We start from the raw sequence: 14,216 nt of genomic DNA, 5'->3' as shown, positions 1-14,216 counted from the left end.
TACAGTCACAGAAATAATTATTTCTAATAAGTACGTCTAAACAAGCGACAACTCTATGATCACCCCCAGTTTATGGTGGGGTTCGTGTTGCTTAGTCTTTAGTTTTCTATATTGTGTCATCTGTACTATTATATGTCTGTTTGTCTTTTTATTTTTGGCCATGGCGTTGTCAGTTTGTTTTCGATCTATGAGTTTGACTGTCCCTCTGGTATCTTTCGTCCCTCTTCTATGACATATCCAAATTAGTAAATAACTAAACTGACATCCGATCTTTTTTTCAGTTTGACCAATATAGTAATACTAGTTTATGGAATAGTGGTCGTTACATGTGTTTGCTTATATATATTGGAAATGATGAGTCCCTGTAAATATAAAACCAAGTTGATATGGAAAATCAGGTCCAACAAAATAAATTGTAATTTCTAATTTTGTTCAAATCTTTCATTAACACAGGCAAAATAAACAATACAGATCCAAACTTTTAAACAAACCTATCATATCAACAACTAAAATATATAGCATATCCTAATTGAATATCATCCCGGATATGTTGATTTTGTCTAATTATTAACGATAGCATCATCATTATTTTCGTTAATTAGTGTTCGATAATACATATGCATATGAACATATTTGTATTAATAAAAAATGGGTCTTCCATTTATTGGAAAACACCGTTTGAAACTTATATGTGGATTAGCGAGGTCACAAGGATCACCTTTGACACGTGTACAAATAAGCTCTCTTGACACTATCACAACTAAAAATTGACGTGAAACAATCATAAAATGAATAAATTTTCAAAATATGGTGCAATTTTTAGGTTTTGATATATGGCAATGGATAACCCAACTGTTATCGAAACCCAAGTGTTTCTCCGTGACACACCTAATGATACAAGTCCCTGCAAAAGGAGATACAAAGTTGTAAGTATCGATACAAATGTCGCTATTTAATTAAAAGAGCAAGTTCCAGGTCTTTATATCTCAGGAAGTTTAATTGTAGTGTTTACGTTTAAAAAAAGAATTCTGTATGATGTTTAAAGATCAATCAAGTGTTAGAATGAAACACCATGATTGATAATGTTTTATTGAACGATTAATTGATTGTTACTTGCTTAATGTCAAGTATCATAAATTTAAGATCGCCTAAGAAAGTTGATCAGAACAATTGGAGTACCTTCGGCATAGACAAACAACATATTTTACCCATATATTTTGCACTTCTATTTGGCTCTAGAGTTTGCAATTTCAATAATTGTAAGAACAAATAGACCGCCAGATATATCTATATATAAAACTGTACAGAAAACTCTGACGTAGTACTATAGCATGAAGAACAAAATGAAACATTTGACGAATCGTGGCTTTTATAATATTTTGAATTCATTTTCGAAAATTTTCAATATCATATTAACTGCCCCGCATTAGTTACACTTCGTGTAAAGAGACACTAAGAAGATAATAGCAGAACCTATTAAAACGTAGGTAGGTCAATCTGACCTATGTTGTACGCTTCATTGACATTGTAGTTTTATATCATCATGTTCTCAATACATTACGAGTTCTTTATTATGTATTGACTTTTTCTTGTAATTCGTAACATTATTTACAAGCTCATAAGTTACATAAGCGTTGTTATTTCAATAAGGTTTCCTTATCTTCTTTATCAGGTGCTACTTGTAGTTTTGGTAAGTTTCAATTGCTTCTTTATTCTTTATGCAAATAAAAAGTAAAATAACAATAATATCAAACTACGAGGAAAATTCTAAACGGAAAACCCATAAGCAAATGGCAAAATCAAAAGCTCAAACACATCAAACGAATATTAACCCGTACGTTTGGCCAAAACATTTGATAATATGTTAAAACAGGAGACATTGTATTAAACTAAAAAGAAAACCATCAAATATTAATCTAGTTCGCCTAGATATTTTTAAATGCAAGATATTAACATTATACACATGATAAAACTAACTTTTCTTACATTTTGTTTTTTTCTCCCACCTTTTAAAAAGTTCACAGTGGTGATATGTGGTATAGGAATAGTGTGGAAACTTAGACATCAAAAGGATGCAGAGGAGATCAGGAATGTAACAAAATCTAGTCCTACAAACGAGGGAGGATTAGTAAACGCATTGAGTAACCTAACAAATCAAGAGAATGCACAGGACATCAGGAATAAAACACAATCTACTTATACGAATTACAGCAGTAAGTTTTTTGTGTTTATTTTCCTCACAAAATTAGCACAGTGACCGATTTTCTCGTCTAAATATTCAGAACAAACTAGGATTAATATATAAATGTATATCATGTATAAATCCCAGAAACACAATTGTTTGTCTATTTAATTTTTACTAACAAGTGTAACGCCACTAAACGCAAACAACAATTCAATTAAAGTTTTCGCTGAATAACATTTAAAAAAGAAATGTATGTACAATGTAGCAAAGAAGATATTTGTTAACAGTTACACGGAAGTGTTCAATTTTCATCTCTGTCTCTTTTTTTTTTGTAGGTATAAATACGTGCCTTTACATAACATCTGAAGGTGAGTTCTGTTTTTAGGGGTATATTTGGTAAATACGCAGACAACATAACTCAAAAGATGTACTTATTTCTTGTTCACATAAAGGATAATTAAGATTCAAGATAGAATAAACAACGAACGAGATTTATTTATTAATTGTAGTTGACTCTGAAGTAGCTTTCAGTAACTGCGAGTACACTTATTTATGTGCGTTGTGTGTCTTTTTTTTTTATGTTAGTGGTTTTTGTGTCTCGTACCGATCTTTTTAGTTAAGCCAATAGAATATTTTTCATATTACCGACGTCTCATTCCGAATAATACAACTTTTCGACAGGTTAATCTGTGATAGGACACCCTGGTACTTGATTAAGTAAGAGCAACTAAAAGAATTAAAATCAAACATATAATCGGTGCAATTTGGGGGGAAGGTTTACTGTTATCTGATTATTTGATCTTGAATAGAAAACATAAAACAGTTAATTTCCCCCACAAAATTGTACTATTTGAAATCTTGATTTTACTTCTTTATTTTGCGTTTACTTGACCAATACCAGAATGTCCAACAAAAGAGGAGTAGGTAACCTGTCGAAATAGTATAAACTCTGGAGTAAAAGTCGGAAATAGGAAAATAGACTATTGTAACTGATTTTTGCAGTTTGTTGCTATGCTGTTCTGTTACACCTCTGTTTCAGATTAGGGAGACGGTTGAGCGCTCACAAACATGTTTGACCCCGCCACATTCTTTATATGCCTGTCCCTATTCAGAAAATGTAGTATAGTAGTTGTCGTTGGTTAATGTCTGTCATAATTTTGATTTTCGTAAATTAATTTGTTATAAATTAAGCCGTTAGTTTTTTTCGTTTACATAGTTTCACATTTTTCATTGCGTGGCCTTTCAAAGCTGACTATAGGTATTTGAATTTTGAATAAAACATGCAATGCCATATTGACACACATTGGAAACTGTGCACATGTGGATTCAAATATCACTGACATGTAATAAAGGTAGAATATGAATATTTAACAAAATTGTTTAAAATTTCAGGTTTTTTGAAAAAACTGCCAAATGATACATTTGCATATGGAGAAGTATGTACAATAGGTAAGAATTATAATTTAGATTGGTCTACCATATAATTAGATATTTAGAATTTCTTATAACTTATGCATTATAAATTTAATGGTAGTAAATCACATAAATGAAATGTAATGAGTTCATCCATGGTCATTAAGTTTAAAAAAAAAACTCTTATATAATAATTCATAATTATTAAAAAATAAAATAAATAGAAAGGTTAAACTTTTAAACACATAAATTCTTATCGAACAATCATACCATATTTTGTAGGATCAGAATTCGTGAAGAAAACATGTGGTATTGGTAAAGAGAAATCGGAAAGTAAGTAATTAACATATAGAGTAACTTTGACGAATAATTGTGGTATACCAACTTCACTTCAGGATAAGTTTATGAAAGGCGAACCACAGGCTCTTGTCTCTGAAAAAAACCTATATACTTTAATATAACAAAAGGTACTTAACTCGCATTTTTAGAAAAATGTCACCCGGTCGCGAAATTCCGTTATATTTCGATTTCTCGGTTGTCAACCCACTAAAATTGTTATGCCGTAAATCTAAATTGATTTATATACACAATGGTGTATAACGCGCCTACCATTGTTGTCGGAATCATTCGTAGCAGGCCTCCCCAAGTATGTCAACCGTAATTATTTCGTCTACCAATTTATACTGTACTCTCAGACTCTCTCTGGACTTAACATATAAAATGAGATAACTCCAAGAAACATTCATTTTTAGCAATAGACCTTCCCATAAAATTTGACCAATCGGACACCGAGATATACATAGAGAGGAGAAAAATACATTTCACTACGAGTCCTATATTTCCAATCGGGTGTTGGTAGACGAAATAATTACGGTTGACATACTTACTGAGGACTGCTACGAATGATTCCAACAACACAGGTATGCGTGGTATACACCATTGTGTAGATAAATCAATTTAGATTTACGGCATAACAAGTTTTAGTGGGGTTGACAACCGAGAAATCAATATATAATGGAATTTCGCGACCGGGTGACATTTTTCAAAAATGCGAGTTAAGTATCTTGTGTTATATTAAGGTATATAGGACATTTTTTTTCTGAGACAAGTGCCTGTGAGGCAAACATATAGTATATCTAGAATATAGGTTCATTATTAGAGGATCGTGATATGTGGCCCTTCATTTCTTTATTCATTAAGCCATTAGGCCAGTTTTCTCTATTTTGTATTTATTTTTACCCTCGTTCTATGTTCCTCATATATCAGAACTCCATTATTCTCAATTCTTTTATGTTTAGACATATTTCTCTCTATTCTTTATGATAGCTTTGTTGGCCTATTTTTCTCTATTCTATATATTTTGCCCTTCATTTTGCACTGTTACCAATTATTTTGTATTCTGAAACCCCAATTAAGACACTCATAGGACACCATGCACTGCTTGCTATATCTTACGTCCATGTTCGGTGAAATTTTAAATCGGTTCAATATCATATTTGTAATAAGTTTAAAAAGTTCACTTTGTAATGAACATATCAATTATATGTTCATTTTTATAAATTTCCTGTTTACAAAACTTAGATTTTTTCGAAAAACTAAGGATTTTCTTATTCCAGGAATAGATTACCTTAGCCGTATTTGGCACAACTTTTTTGAATTTTGGGTCCTCAATGCTCTTCAACTTTGTACTGGTTTGGCTTTATAACTATTTTGATCTGAGCGTCACTGATGAGTCTTATGTAGACGAAACGCGCATCTAGCGTATTAAATCATAATCCTGGTACCTTTGATAACTATTTACTAAGTTTCAAGTTGAACTCCGACGATCTTCTATGAATTCAACCTCAGTCGTTTCTAACTAAAGTTAACTGGGACAGTCTATAATGTCACCTGAAACAATGAATAGGCAGAGAGTTTGGGCTATTTCAATGATTTTTGAATGTTCAGGATGTTTACTGTACTCTGAATTACCGGTTTAATAGATACAAAAACACTCAAAGAGTTTAACCTGTTTATGAGATGTATGCTTTTGATATGAATCTTCAAATCGATAAAAATAATACTACATTAGCCTATAAGACGGCCATGAGTACCCTGTGCACTTTTTATATAGTCCCATTAAGGAGAACATGTTCTGTAAGTAGAACAAATAGAATCCCGTTCAATGGGCTAGAAGGTAGATTCCCTTTAAGACGTGATCACAGCAACTTGAACGTTTCTATTTTGCCATCTTTTAAAATTTGTACACAATAGCTATATATCCTCGAGAATTTAATGGTGATGTTATCCTGCTAGTTGATCTGGCATTGTGCCATTTACCTTGTCCAACTTTATGTCATTTTATCCTGTTAGTTGAATTGGCATTGTGCCATTTACCATGTCAAATATTAGGCCATATCCTGTAAGCTGATCTGACATTGTGCCATTTACCTTTTTGAACCTAAGGGCAGTGTATCCTGTTTGTTGATCTGGCATTGTGCCATTTACCTTGTCAAGCTTTAGGTCAGTTTATCCTCTCAGTTCATCTGGCGTTGTGCCATTTACCTTGTCGAACTTTGGGTCAGTTTATCCTATTAGTTAATCTGGCATTGTGCCATTTACCTTGTAAAAATTAGGTCGTTTTATCCTGTGAGTTGATCTAGCATTGTGCCATTTACCTTGTAAAAATTTATGTCAGTTTATCCTGTAAGTTGATCTTGAATTGTGCTATCTACCTTGTCGAACTTTAGGCCACATTATCCTGTTAGTTGATCAGTTATTACGGTGAAAAAATAAAGTGCAAAGTGTATTGACATTAAACCCTGTTACCATAACAATATTTGTATTTGTTTTTTTGTTTAAGCACTTATAGTTTTTTTTTAATATTAGGCCACACCAATTTGATTAATAGTTCTTTGGATTTTCCTGCTCCTGTTTTGGAGAAATTGACTTTTCAATAAAATAAAATAATTACCGCTTCCTCAAATTTTTGGGCCGCATGCCGCTCCAAAATTTGTTTTTCCTTGAAATTTTTTTTTCACATAGACGTTTTTCTTGTGCATATATTGCTCTTGTCGATTCAAACGCACGTGTGATAAATCGATTTGTAAATAAAAGGTAAAAAATCGGAATGCCAACATGTAGTTGTGTCAGCTCATTGCCATGGACAAGTAGTTATTGAACTCACTGTTATCCAAAATGCATCTCGTTTAATTGATTGAAGACCAGTTCTAGGAGGCAAAAATTAAAAATCTTTTGTTAGATGACCACAATCACATCAATATTTTTACTCTGACGTCCAACGGCTGTTTTGCCAGACAAGCTGGTGCCGAGGGACCACGGCCCCAGCTTGTCTGGCAAAACAGCCGTTGGACGTCAGAGTAATCTCGGACTATATTTGTTAGAACCATCATCATCTCCGATCATCGTTTCAACAGACATAGACATATATCTATCTTTAATGAAATTAATATTAAATTCCCATGAACTTTACAAAATATCACAGAATCATCTTATTTTGATGAAACCCCATATTCCCTTGTTAGTCTTTTGGCATGCAAGCAGATCTCTTTTGTAAGGGTAAATTTAAGAGTTCCAACATGGTAGTATTGGGATTGGCATGCTCATAATAATTTGTGATGTGTTATCAACCACTTCTAGTCAAGTTAAAGAGTTTTAAATGCATTGCAGCTTTTTGGAGCAAAAGGAAAGAGTATATTTTGCTAAGTCAGAATAATCCATGTTAATGTGGTGACAGGTATTTTAAAGGGATATTTTAATACATTGAGATCTACATGCATATCAATATAACTATCTTACTCATCATGCTCATGATGTTGTTGAAATATTCACATCACTCATTATGTTGATCCTAAATATGGATAAATAGTTCCAACTGGATGTCAAGCAGCCAATAAACAATCATTACCATATAATGAAAACATCAAAAAATATTGTGCATTCGCATTTTTTGGGAAACATACACATATTTTGATTTATTCAACATATGTCATTTATCCTACTTACATAATTCATCTTTTTAAACTGCATCTGCAATGCTTTCTTAATATATACACATGTATGGATTTAAATGAAAATTCACGCAGACAAAGCTTATTTGACGAAAATAATCAACTGAACCACAGCGTGACAAGAAGTCGGGTATGGTACAGGCACCAATACATCAAATTATATGAATTAGAGCATGTTACTCCTTGTTTTCTATGAAGTAACCCAGTTTTAACATGTACATAAATTCTGAATCGCAAAATAAAAAAAAAAATTATACCGCTCGCTTCACTTGTAGAGCACTCGCCTCTCAAAAACTCATTTTCAAGAAATAAATACAATCAAAAAAATTTCGCTCGCTCGCCCCATATTTTTTGGAGCTTTTGTCCGAAGAACTACAAATCAAATTGGTGTGGCCTTATTATAATATTATTGTAACTGAAAGGTATCGCTTCTTTAGTCTAATAGTACCGAGATAATAAAAAAAAATGCTACAGAAATGTAGCCTTGCTTTGACGGAGATTGTGTTTCGATCCCCGGCCGGGACAACTTAAGACTTGAAAATTATAATTTGCTATGCATGCGGCTTCAGAAAAAATATGTCCGGGTGAAGTGGCATGCCTTACCGGAATCATACCTCTGCATTATCATTCAAAAATAAACCCGAAATCAGAGCGTACGTCCAGTACAAAGCAAGATTGCATAAACATGTTTTCGTCTTGATAAGCATGTAATAGTTGTCAATGGATGTTTAGCACCAACCCATTATCATTAATGCAAAATCCCTTTCCCGCCTATTTCTAGTTAACAAAAAGGACTTTTTTTTAGAAAATAAAATTAAAAGTATAAATAAACCTGAAATAGTGAACAATACTGTACATCCATAGATGCCCAAACCTTGCGACTGTACTTGGCTAGTAATAGAACAAAGGGAGTAACAATATGAACTACTTTTGAAATATCTTTTAAACTTTTTATAACCAAATAATTGTGTATTACGTTTAGGTAGTCATGTGTGCGAGAAATGTACAGATGGAAGCATTCTTCCATCGTTTTGCTTCTGTGACAAGGATGTGCACTGTGTCAAAGATAAAGAATTATTGGGAAGTCGAGCAGCCGATTACTCTAAAAAAATTTGTAAGTAATTATACTATTGTATTGTTTTTGAGTTTAAACATATCAAGACATAGTAATGTTTATTGTCATTCATGCAAAAAATACTATTACATGTCTCGTCAGTATATACTATCTTTTATTTTAGCAAATCTGTGTTATTAGACTATCATAATTGTACACAAATTTACTAACCATTCTGCGAATATTAACAGTTAGACTGTTATAATTGTATACATATATACTCAAACATTATACAAAAAAGTAAAAACTAAACTGTTATAATTGTATACCTGAATATATTAAAAAGTAAAATAACAAAAATACCGAAGTCCAAGGAAAATTCCAAATGGAAAGTCCCTAAGCAAACGGCAAAATCAAAAGCTCAAACACATCAAACGAATGGATAACAACTGTCATATTCCTGACTTGGTAAACTATTTTGAAAAAAGAAACAATAAGATAACTAGAATTGTACATATTGTTACGGGTGCCACATATTGAGCTTGATCTGCCAACCTTTCAGAAGCACATGAGATCACCCCCAGTTTTTGTTGGAGTTCGTGTTGCTCTGTCTTTATTCATTATTGTGTTTTTATACTGTTGTTTGTCTTTTTTATTTTTAATCCACGGCGTTGTCAGTTTATTATAGACTTTTTTTTGTTTGAATGTCCCTTGGTATCTTTCGCCTGTCTTTCATACTAAACGTACTGGTTGTTACCCTTTATGTTGCTGCATTACACCGCTGCCCTTGTTAGCTGATGTTTGAGCGCTCGGAATATGTTAAACCCAAATTCATCAGTCTATAATTCAGTGGTAGTCGTTGGTTGCTGTCTGTCAGATATTGTTTTGCCATGATTTCAACTTGTGTTTTTTCTTCTTAATGGTTTCACATTTGTTTACTCTGTAGGTCAATGGTGTGCAGATATTTTCAAAGTTTATTTTAAAAACCGAGGCATTCCGAGTTGCTTTAGTGACTTTCAAGCTCTGGTGAAACAGACCTGTACAGAAGGTTATACTGGGTTCATGTGTAGTGTCATATCAAAACGTGTATGCTCCTTAGAATTTGAACATCCCAATTTAGAGGAATGCAACAGGTCAAATCTAGAAGAGGAATGTTTCCTTAGAACGATATGGCCTGGAACATATTACCATTGCCAACCTTTCACGGGTAAGAAAATTTTAATGGTACATTTGGTTTTAGATTTAAAGTTTATTATGGGCAAGTATCTTACGTTGCGTTAACTAGCCCCCAAAGTTGCAATTAAAGGAAAAACTTTCAAAATTTTCAAACTTATGTTAGTTTTATAAATATAAAATAGGATGAATAAAAGTTTTGAAAAAGAAACATAAGTTACATTATATTTTAAAATGTGGTTGATAAGAGTAAAAAGGACAAATAACTTCATTTATTTCCTTTTGTTTTCATTTCCATATGACAGATTTCAATATCAATGAAAGAAGAAAAAACCTGGAAGCTTGTAACCTGAATGCTACCCCATGACAGAAGAAAGGTATACAAATGAACAATTATTCCAAACAGATTTATATTTCTGTTGTCCATTGGTTACACCATCAATCCCGTTATATAATACAGACATCTATTCCCTTTGAATTTTCTGATGAAGGTTAAAGATGTTGATATTTTAAATAATTAACTGGGTTTCAATTAATAAGTGACATGATATTTTTTGTGACATACACATTTCTGACGAAAGAAATAAATCATGCATATAGTAGAGAAATGAACATCTATTATTTGAATATAAAGGTATCTACATTGAAAAACATCAAATCATTGCTTTTAAGGAAAACAACATTTATAGAAAACTATTTTTTATTTCTATTTTTACAGGTACAAAATTAAATTGAGAAAGAATTTTATATAAACAACTGCAAGGATAAACAGCTTTCTGTTCTTGTTTGAACAACGTCTAGTTGATGGATGATATCTTCCCTGAATGTGTGTACCGCAGACATAGATACAACGAATTCTTGATTCAACTGAGTTTTACTATGCGTATTGCTGTGTGTTTGTTTTTTCTATATTGGCTAGAGGTAAAGGGGGAGGGTTGAGATCTCACAAAACATGTTTAACACTGCCGCATTTTTGCGCCTGTCCCAAGTCAGGAGCCTCTGGCCTTTGTTAGTCTTGTATGATTTTTAATTTTAGTTCATTTTTTTAAGAGTTTAGTACGACGTCCATTATCACTGAACTAGTACACAATTTTGTTTAGGGGCAAGCTGAAGCACGCCTTAGGGTGCGTGATTTTCTCGCTATGATGAAGACCCATTTGGTGGCCTTCGGCTGTTTTCTGCTCTTTGGTCGGGTTGTTGTCTCTTTGACACATTCCCCATTTCCATTCTCAATTTTGTTGAAGATTGAGAACCACAAGAAAAGCTAAACAGATATAGTGGTACATGAATTTCTTTGATATTTGGCATCTTTTTTCAATTCATATAACAATATGCAGATTGAGTTGTAAATTAAATTTGGTAAGTTGATTATACCGTCTTGGTCATTGTTTGGTTCTTTTAAGTTATACATCAATCAGTTGTACCTTTTATAGATATACAAAGCTCTGGAAAGAGAACATTTGCATTTCAAATATCTTTCACACATTTTTTTTTTTTTTTTGAATGGCAGGTACTGTAAATTTATAAATGATTCTGTGCATTTATTATTGCGATTTTTGAAGAAGAGAAAAAAATGCGAGATTAATTATTGCGATTTCAGGAAAATCTGAATACAGTTATATGTATATAGTATCACAATGCGAGTTCTTATTATTGTGATACTCATCCAATCGCAGAAAGAAAGATGACAGATACCAGAGGGGCATTCAAACTCATAAGTCGAAAACAAACTGACAACACCACGGCTAAAAAGGGGAAGATACCAACAGACAAACAATAGTACACAAAACACAACATATAAAACTAAAGACTGAGCAACACGAACCCCACCAAAAACTGGAGATGATCTCAGGGGCTCCGGAAGGATAAGCAGATTCTGCTCCACATGTGGCAGCCATCGTGTTGCTTATGTTAGTACAAACCCGGTAGTAAGTATAATACGCATTAATAAAAACCTAGCAATAGTATCTGAATTTACAGTATTTCAAAGGAAACTACCGATGTGTTTGAAAGGCAATATTAAACATTCCATCTAGTTCATTGTGTAGTCGGTTTATATAATTGACTTGTATTGTCTACCATTAGAAGGAAACTTCGGAATGATTCAAACTAATGCTACCAGTTGATATGTACAGATTGTATGTTTCGGAGGTTAGTGTGGTGTCCATTTTGCTGAACTATTACACATTATTGTTTAAGTGCCAGCTGAGGCCAGCTCGATAAGATGAATACCCATTGGTGGCCTTGGGCTGTTTTCTTCTCTTTAGTCGGTTTATTTTTCATTTTGGCCAATTCCTTGATTCCATTCTCTATTCTATTTGTAATAACATTGTGATATAAGGTCAAAGAATGTTAACAGAAGTATCCAAAATATAGATATGAGATTTTGAAAATTAAACATTCTTAAAATTGTAGCAATTCTGTCTTGATCAGGCAAACAACAAAATAGAATATGATTCCTCCATTAGAAGATCTTCATATGCATCATTTATGTAGGCTCAACTATTTATCGAATTTGATTTTGTTGTTTACAGTTATGTTCTACTTAAAACATTTTTTTTTGCATTCCCTCAGTTTATGTTAGCGTTTACAAATTGATATGGATGTAGATCTTGTTCAAATGTTTTGACAGTCTAATTTAAAAATATATAGTTGTTTAAGTATTTTTTGTTATCTAATCTATTCAATTAGTTAATAAGTTACTCAAATCATATATGCTGTCTATTTATTCTTAGCAGAAGTCCATTACCAGGCTAGACTTGCATCTGTAATAAAACTTTTAATTTCACCTCAGGAAACTATTTGTATGTAGTATTTATATATATATATATAACTAGTCTAAAAGGGTACAACATTATCAAAAAATGACAATAAACGAACAAATGTAACTATAAATATTTCGGATAACAGATATCCTTCATCAGTATGCGCACGATGTAAAATAAATCAGATCAATCTATTCTGATTATTAAACAATAGCAATCTTGAATTCTATACAATAAAAAAAGTGAAATAGTTTCACCCGAACATCATATGTAGTGACGCTAATAAATTTTTAAAATTTCCAAAAAACGACTCAAAGACATGCCTAAAATGAAAATAGTAATTAGAGAAATGAACTGGCACAACTCTAAAATTCCAAAATGACGTCAGTTAAGATGTTACAACAACTGCCTGTAAATACATTCCCAAAAAAACAGCACTGATCGATATAAGCTGGTAAAATATGTCAAACAGAGGCTGCGTATTTATCATTCCAAATAAATAGCAGTTTTATAATGAAAAAAAAAATAGTAAATTTGGGCTTAGGTTTAATAATTGGACGTGGATGCGTACTTGTAAATCCCTACAAAATGAAAAGAACCCTGGTATTTAAACTAGTAAAATTCAAAAAATTCCAAAAGAATCCTTAAAACTGTAAGAGTCAAGTAAGGAAGCCGGAGTGACAGGAAACAAATGATGTCAGGAAAATGAGTAATGGTAGGGAAAATGAGTGCCTCATTCTATGTTTTTTCATTTATGCCCTCTGGGGAAACTGTCCTTAGCTTTCTTATTCAAAACTTTTCTCGAGCAAGTCTTTCGGCCCTTGACCAACCCTCGTTGTGGTCTATGATTGTGATTGTAAGGTTTTTGAGATCAGCTTGGGCGTGCCCAGGTGATCTCAAATGACGACTTACGGGGAGGTCGTGCTTGCAGGTGTAGTCACTTCGATGACCATTCATGCGTTTGTTGAATGGCTGTTCTGTCTCGCCAATATACTGCATGCCAAATCGACACTGAAGAAGGTATACAACATTCTGTGTTTTGCAAGTTACATTACATTACAAAATATAGTGTACACAGACCCAGTGGAGTGGCAAGTAAATGTTTGAGTATTCAATATTTGTTGGCAAGTCAGACATCGTCTGTTACCACACGACAGCTTTTATTAGAGGAGACGTCAGCTTATTTGTGAGAGCTGACGTCTCCTCTAATAAAAGCTGTTTAACTGCAGGATGGTGCAAGTCGTGTGGTATCAGACGATGTCTGACTTGCCAACAAAAACTGAATACTCAAACATTTACTTGCCACCCCACTGGGTCTGTGTACACTATATTTTGTAATGTAACTTGCAAAACACAGAATGTTGTATACCTTCTTCAGTGTCGATGTGGCATGCAGTATATTGGCGAGACAGAACAGCCATTCAACAAACGCATTAATGGTCATCGAAGTGACTACACCTTTAAGCCAGACCTCCCCGTAAGTCGTCATTTGAGATCACCTGGGCACGCCCAAGCTGATCTCAAAAAACTTACAATCACAATCATAGACCACAACGAGGGTTGGTCAAGGGCCGAAAGACTTGCTCGGGAAAGGTTTTGGATAAGAAAGCTAAGGA

At 33.1% G+C, this 14,216-nt stretch overlaps 1 protein-coding gene across 1 annotated transcript; it reads left to right on the top strand.

Annotated features, from left to right (window-relative positions):
• Window positions 1–829: 829 nt before the first annotated feature.
• Window positions 830–12,213, top strand: LOC127730801 (uncharacterized). Its single transcript, XM_052239388.1, has 10 exons — window positions 830–926; window positions 1,673–1,690; window positions 2,018–2,213; window positions 2,521–2,553; window positions 3,578–3,634; window positions 3,881–3,931; window positions 8,591–8,722; window positions 9,609–9,869; window positions 10,141–10,212; window positions 10,554–12,213. The coding sequence occupies exons 1-9, from the start codon at window positions 834–836 to the stop codon at window positions 10,200–10,202; spliced, it is 903 nt and encodes a 300-aa protein (XP_052095348.1). The 5' UTR covers window positions 830–833; the 3' UTR covers window positions 10,203–10,212; window positions 10,554–12,213.
• The last annotated feature ends 2,003 nt before the right edge of the window (window positions 12,214–14,216 follow it).

The sequence above is a fragment of the Mytilus californianus genome, unplaced genomic scaffold, assembly GCF_021869535.1.
Source record: "Mytilus californianus isolate M0D057914Y unplaced genomic scaffold, xbMytCali1.0.p SCAF_2, whole genome shotgun sequence".
Taxonomy (NCBI): domain Eukaryota; kingdom Metazoa; phylum Mollusca; class Bivalvia; order Mytilida; family Mytilidae; genus Mytilus; species Mytilus californianus.
This window is presented reverse-complemented; position numbering and strand designations above follow the sequence as displayed.

What these genes read in the sequence shown, in the direction of transcription:
- LOC127730801 (XM_052239388.1), top strand. Translation starts at nt 834, where the DNA reads ATGGCAATGGATAACCCAACTGTTATCGAAACCCAAGTGTTTCTCCGT. An exon ending in TACTTATACGAATTACAGCA is followed by an intron (nt 2,214 to 2,520) that starts GTAAGTTTTTTG and finishes TTTTTTTTGTAG; the next exon opens with GTATAAATACGTGCCTTTAC. An exon ending in CGATTACTCTAAAAAAATTT is followed by an intron (nt 8,723 to 9,608) that starts GTAAGTAATTAT and finishes TTTACTCTGTAG; the next exon opens with GTCAATGGTGTGCAGATATT.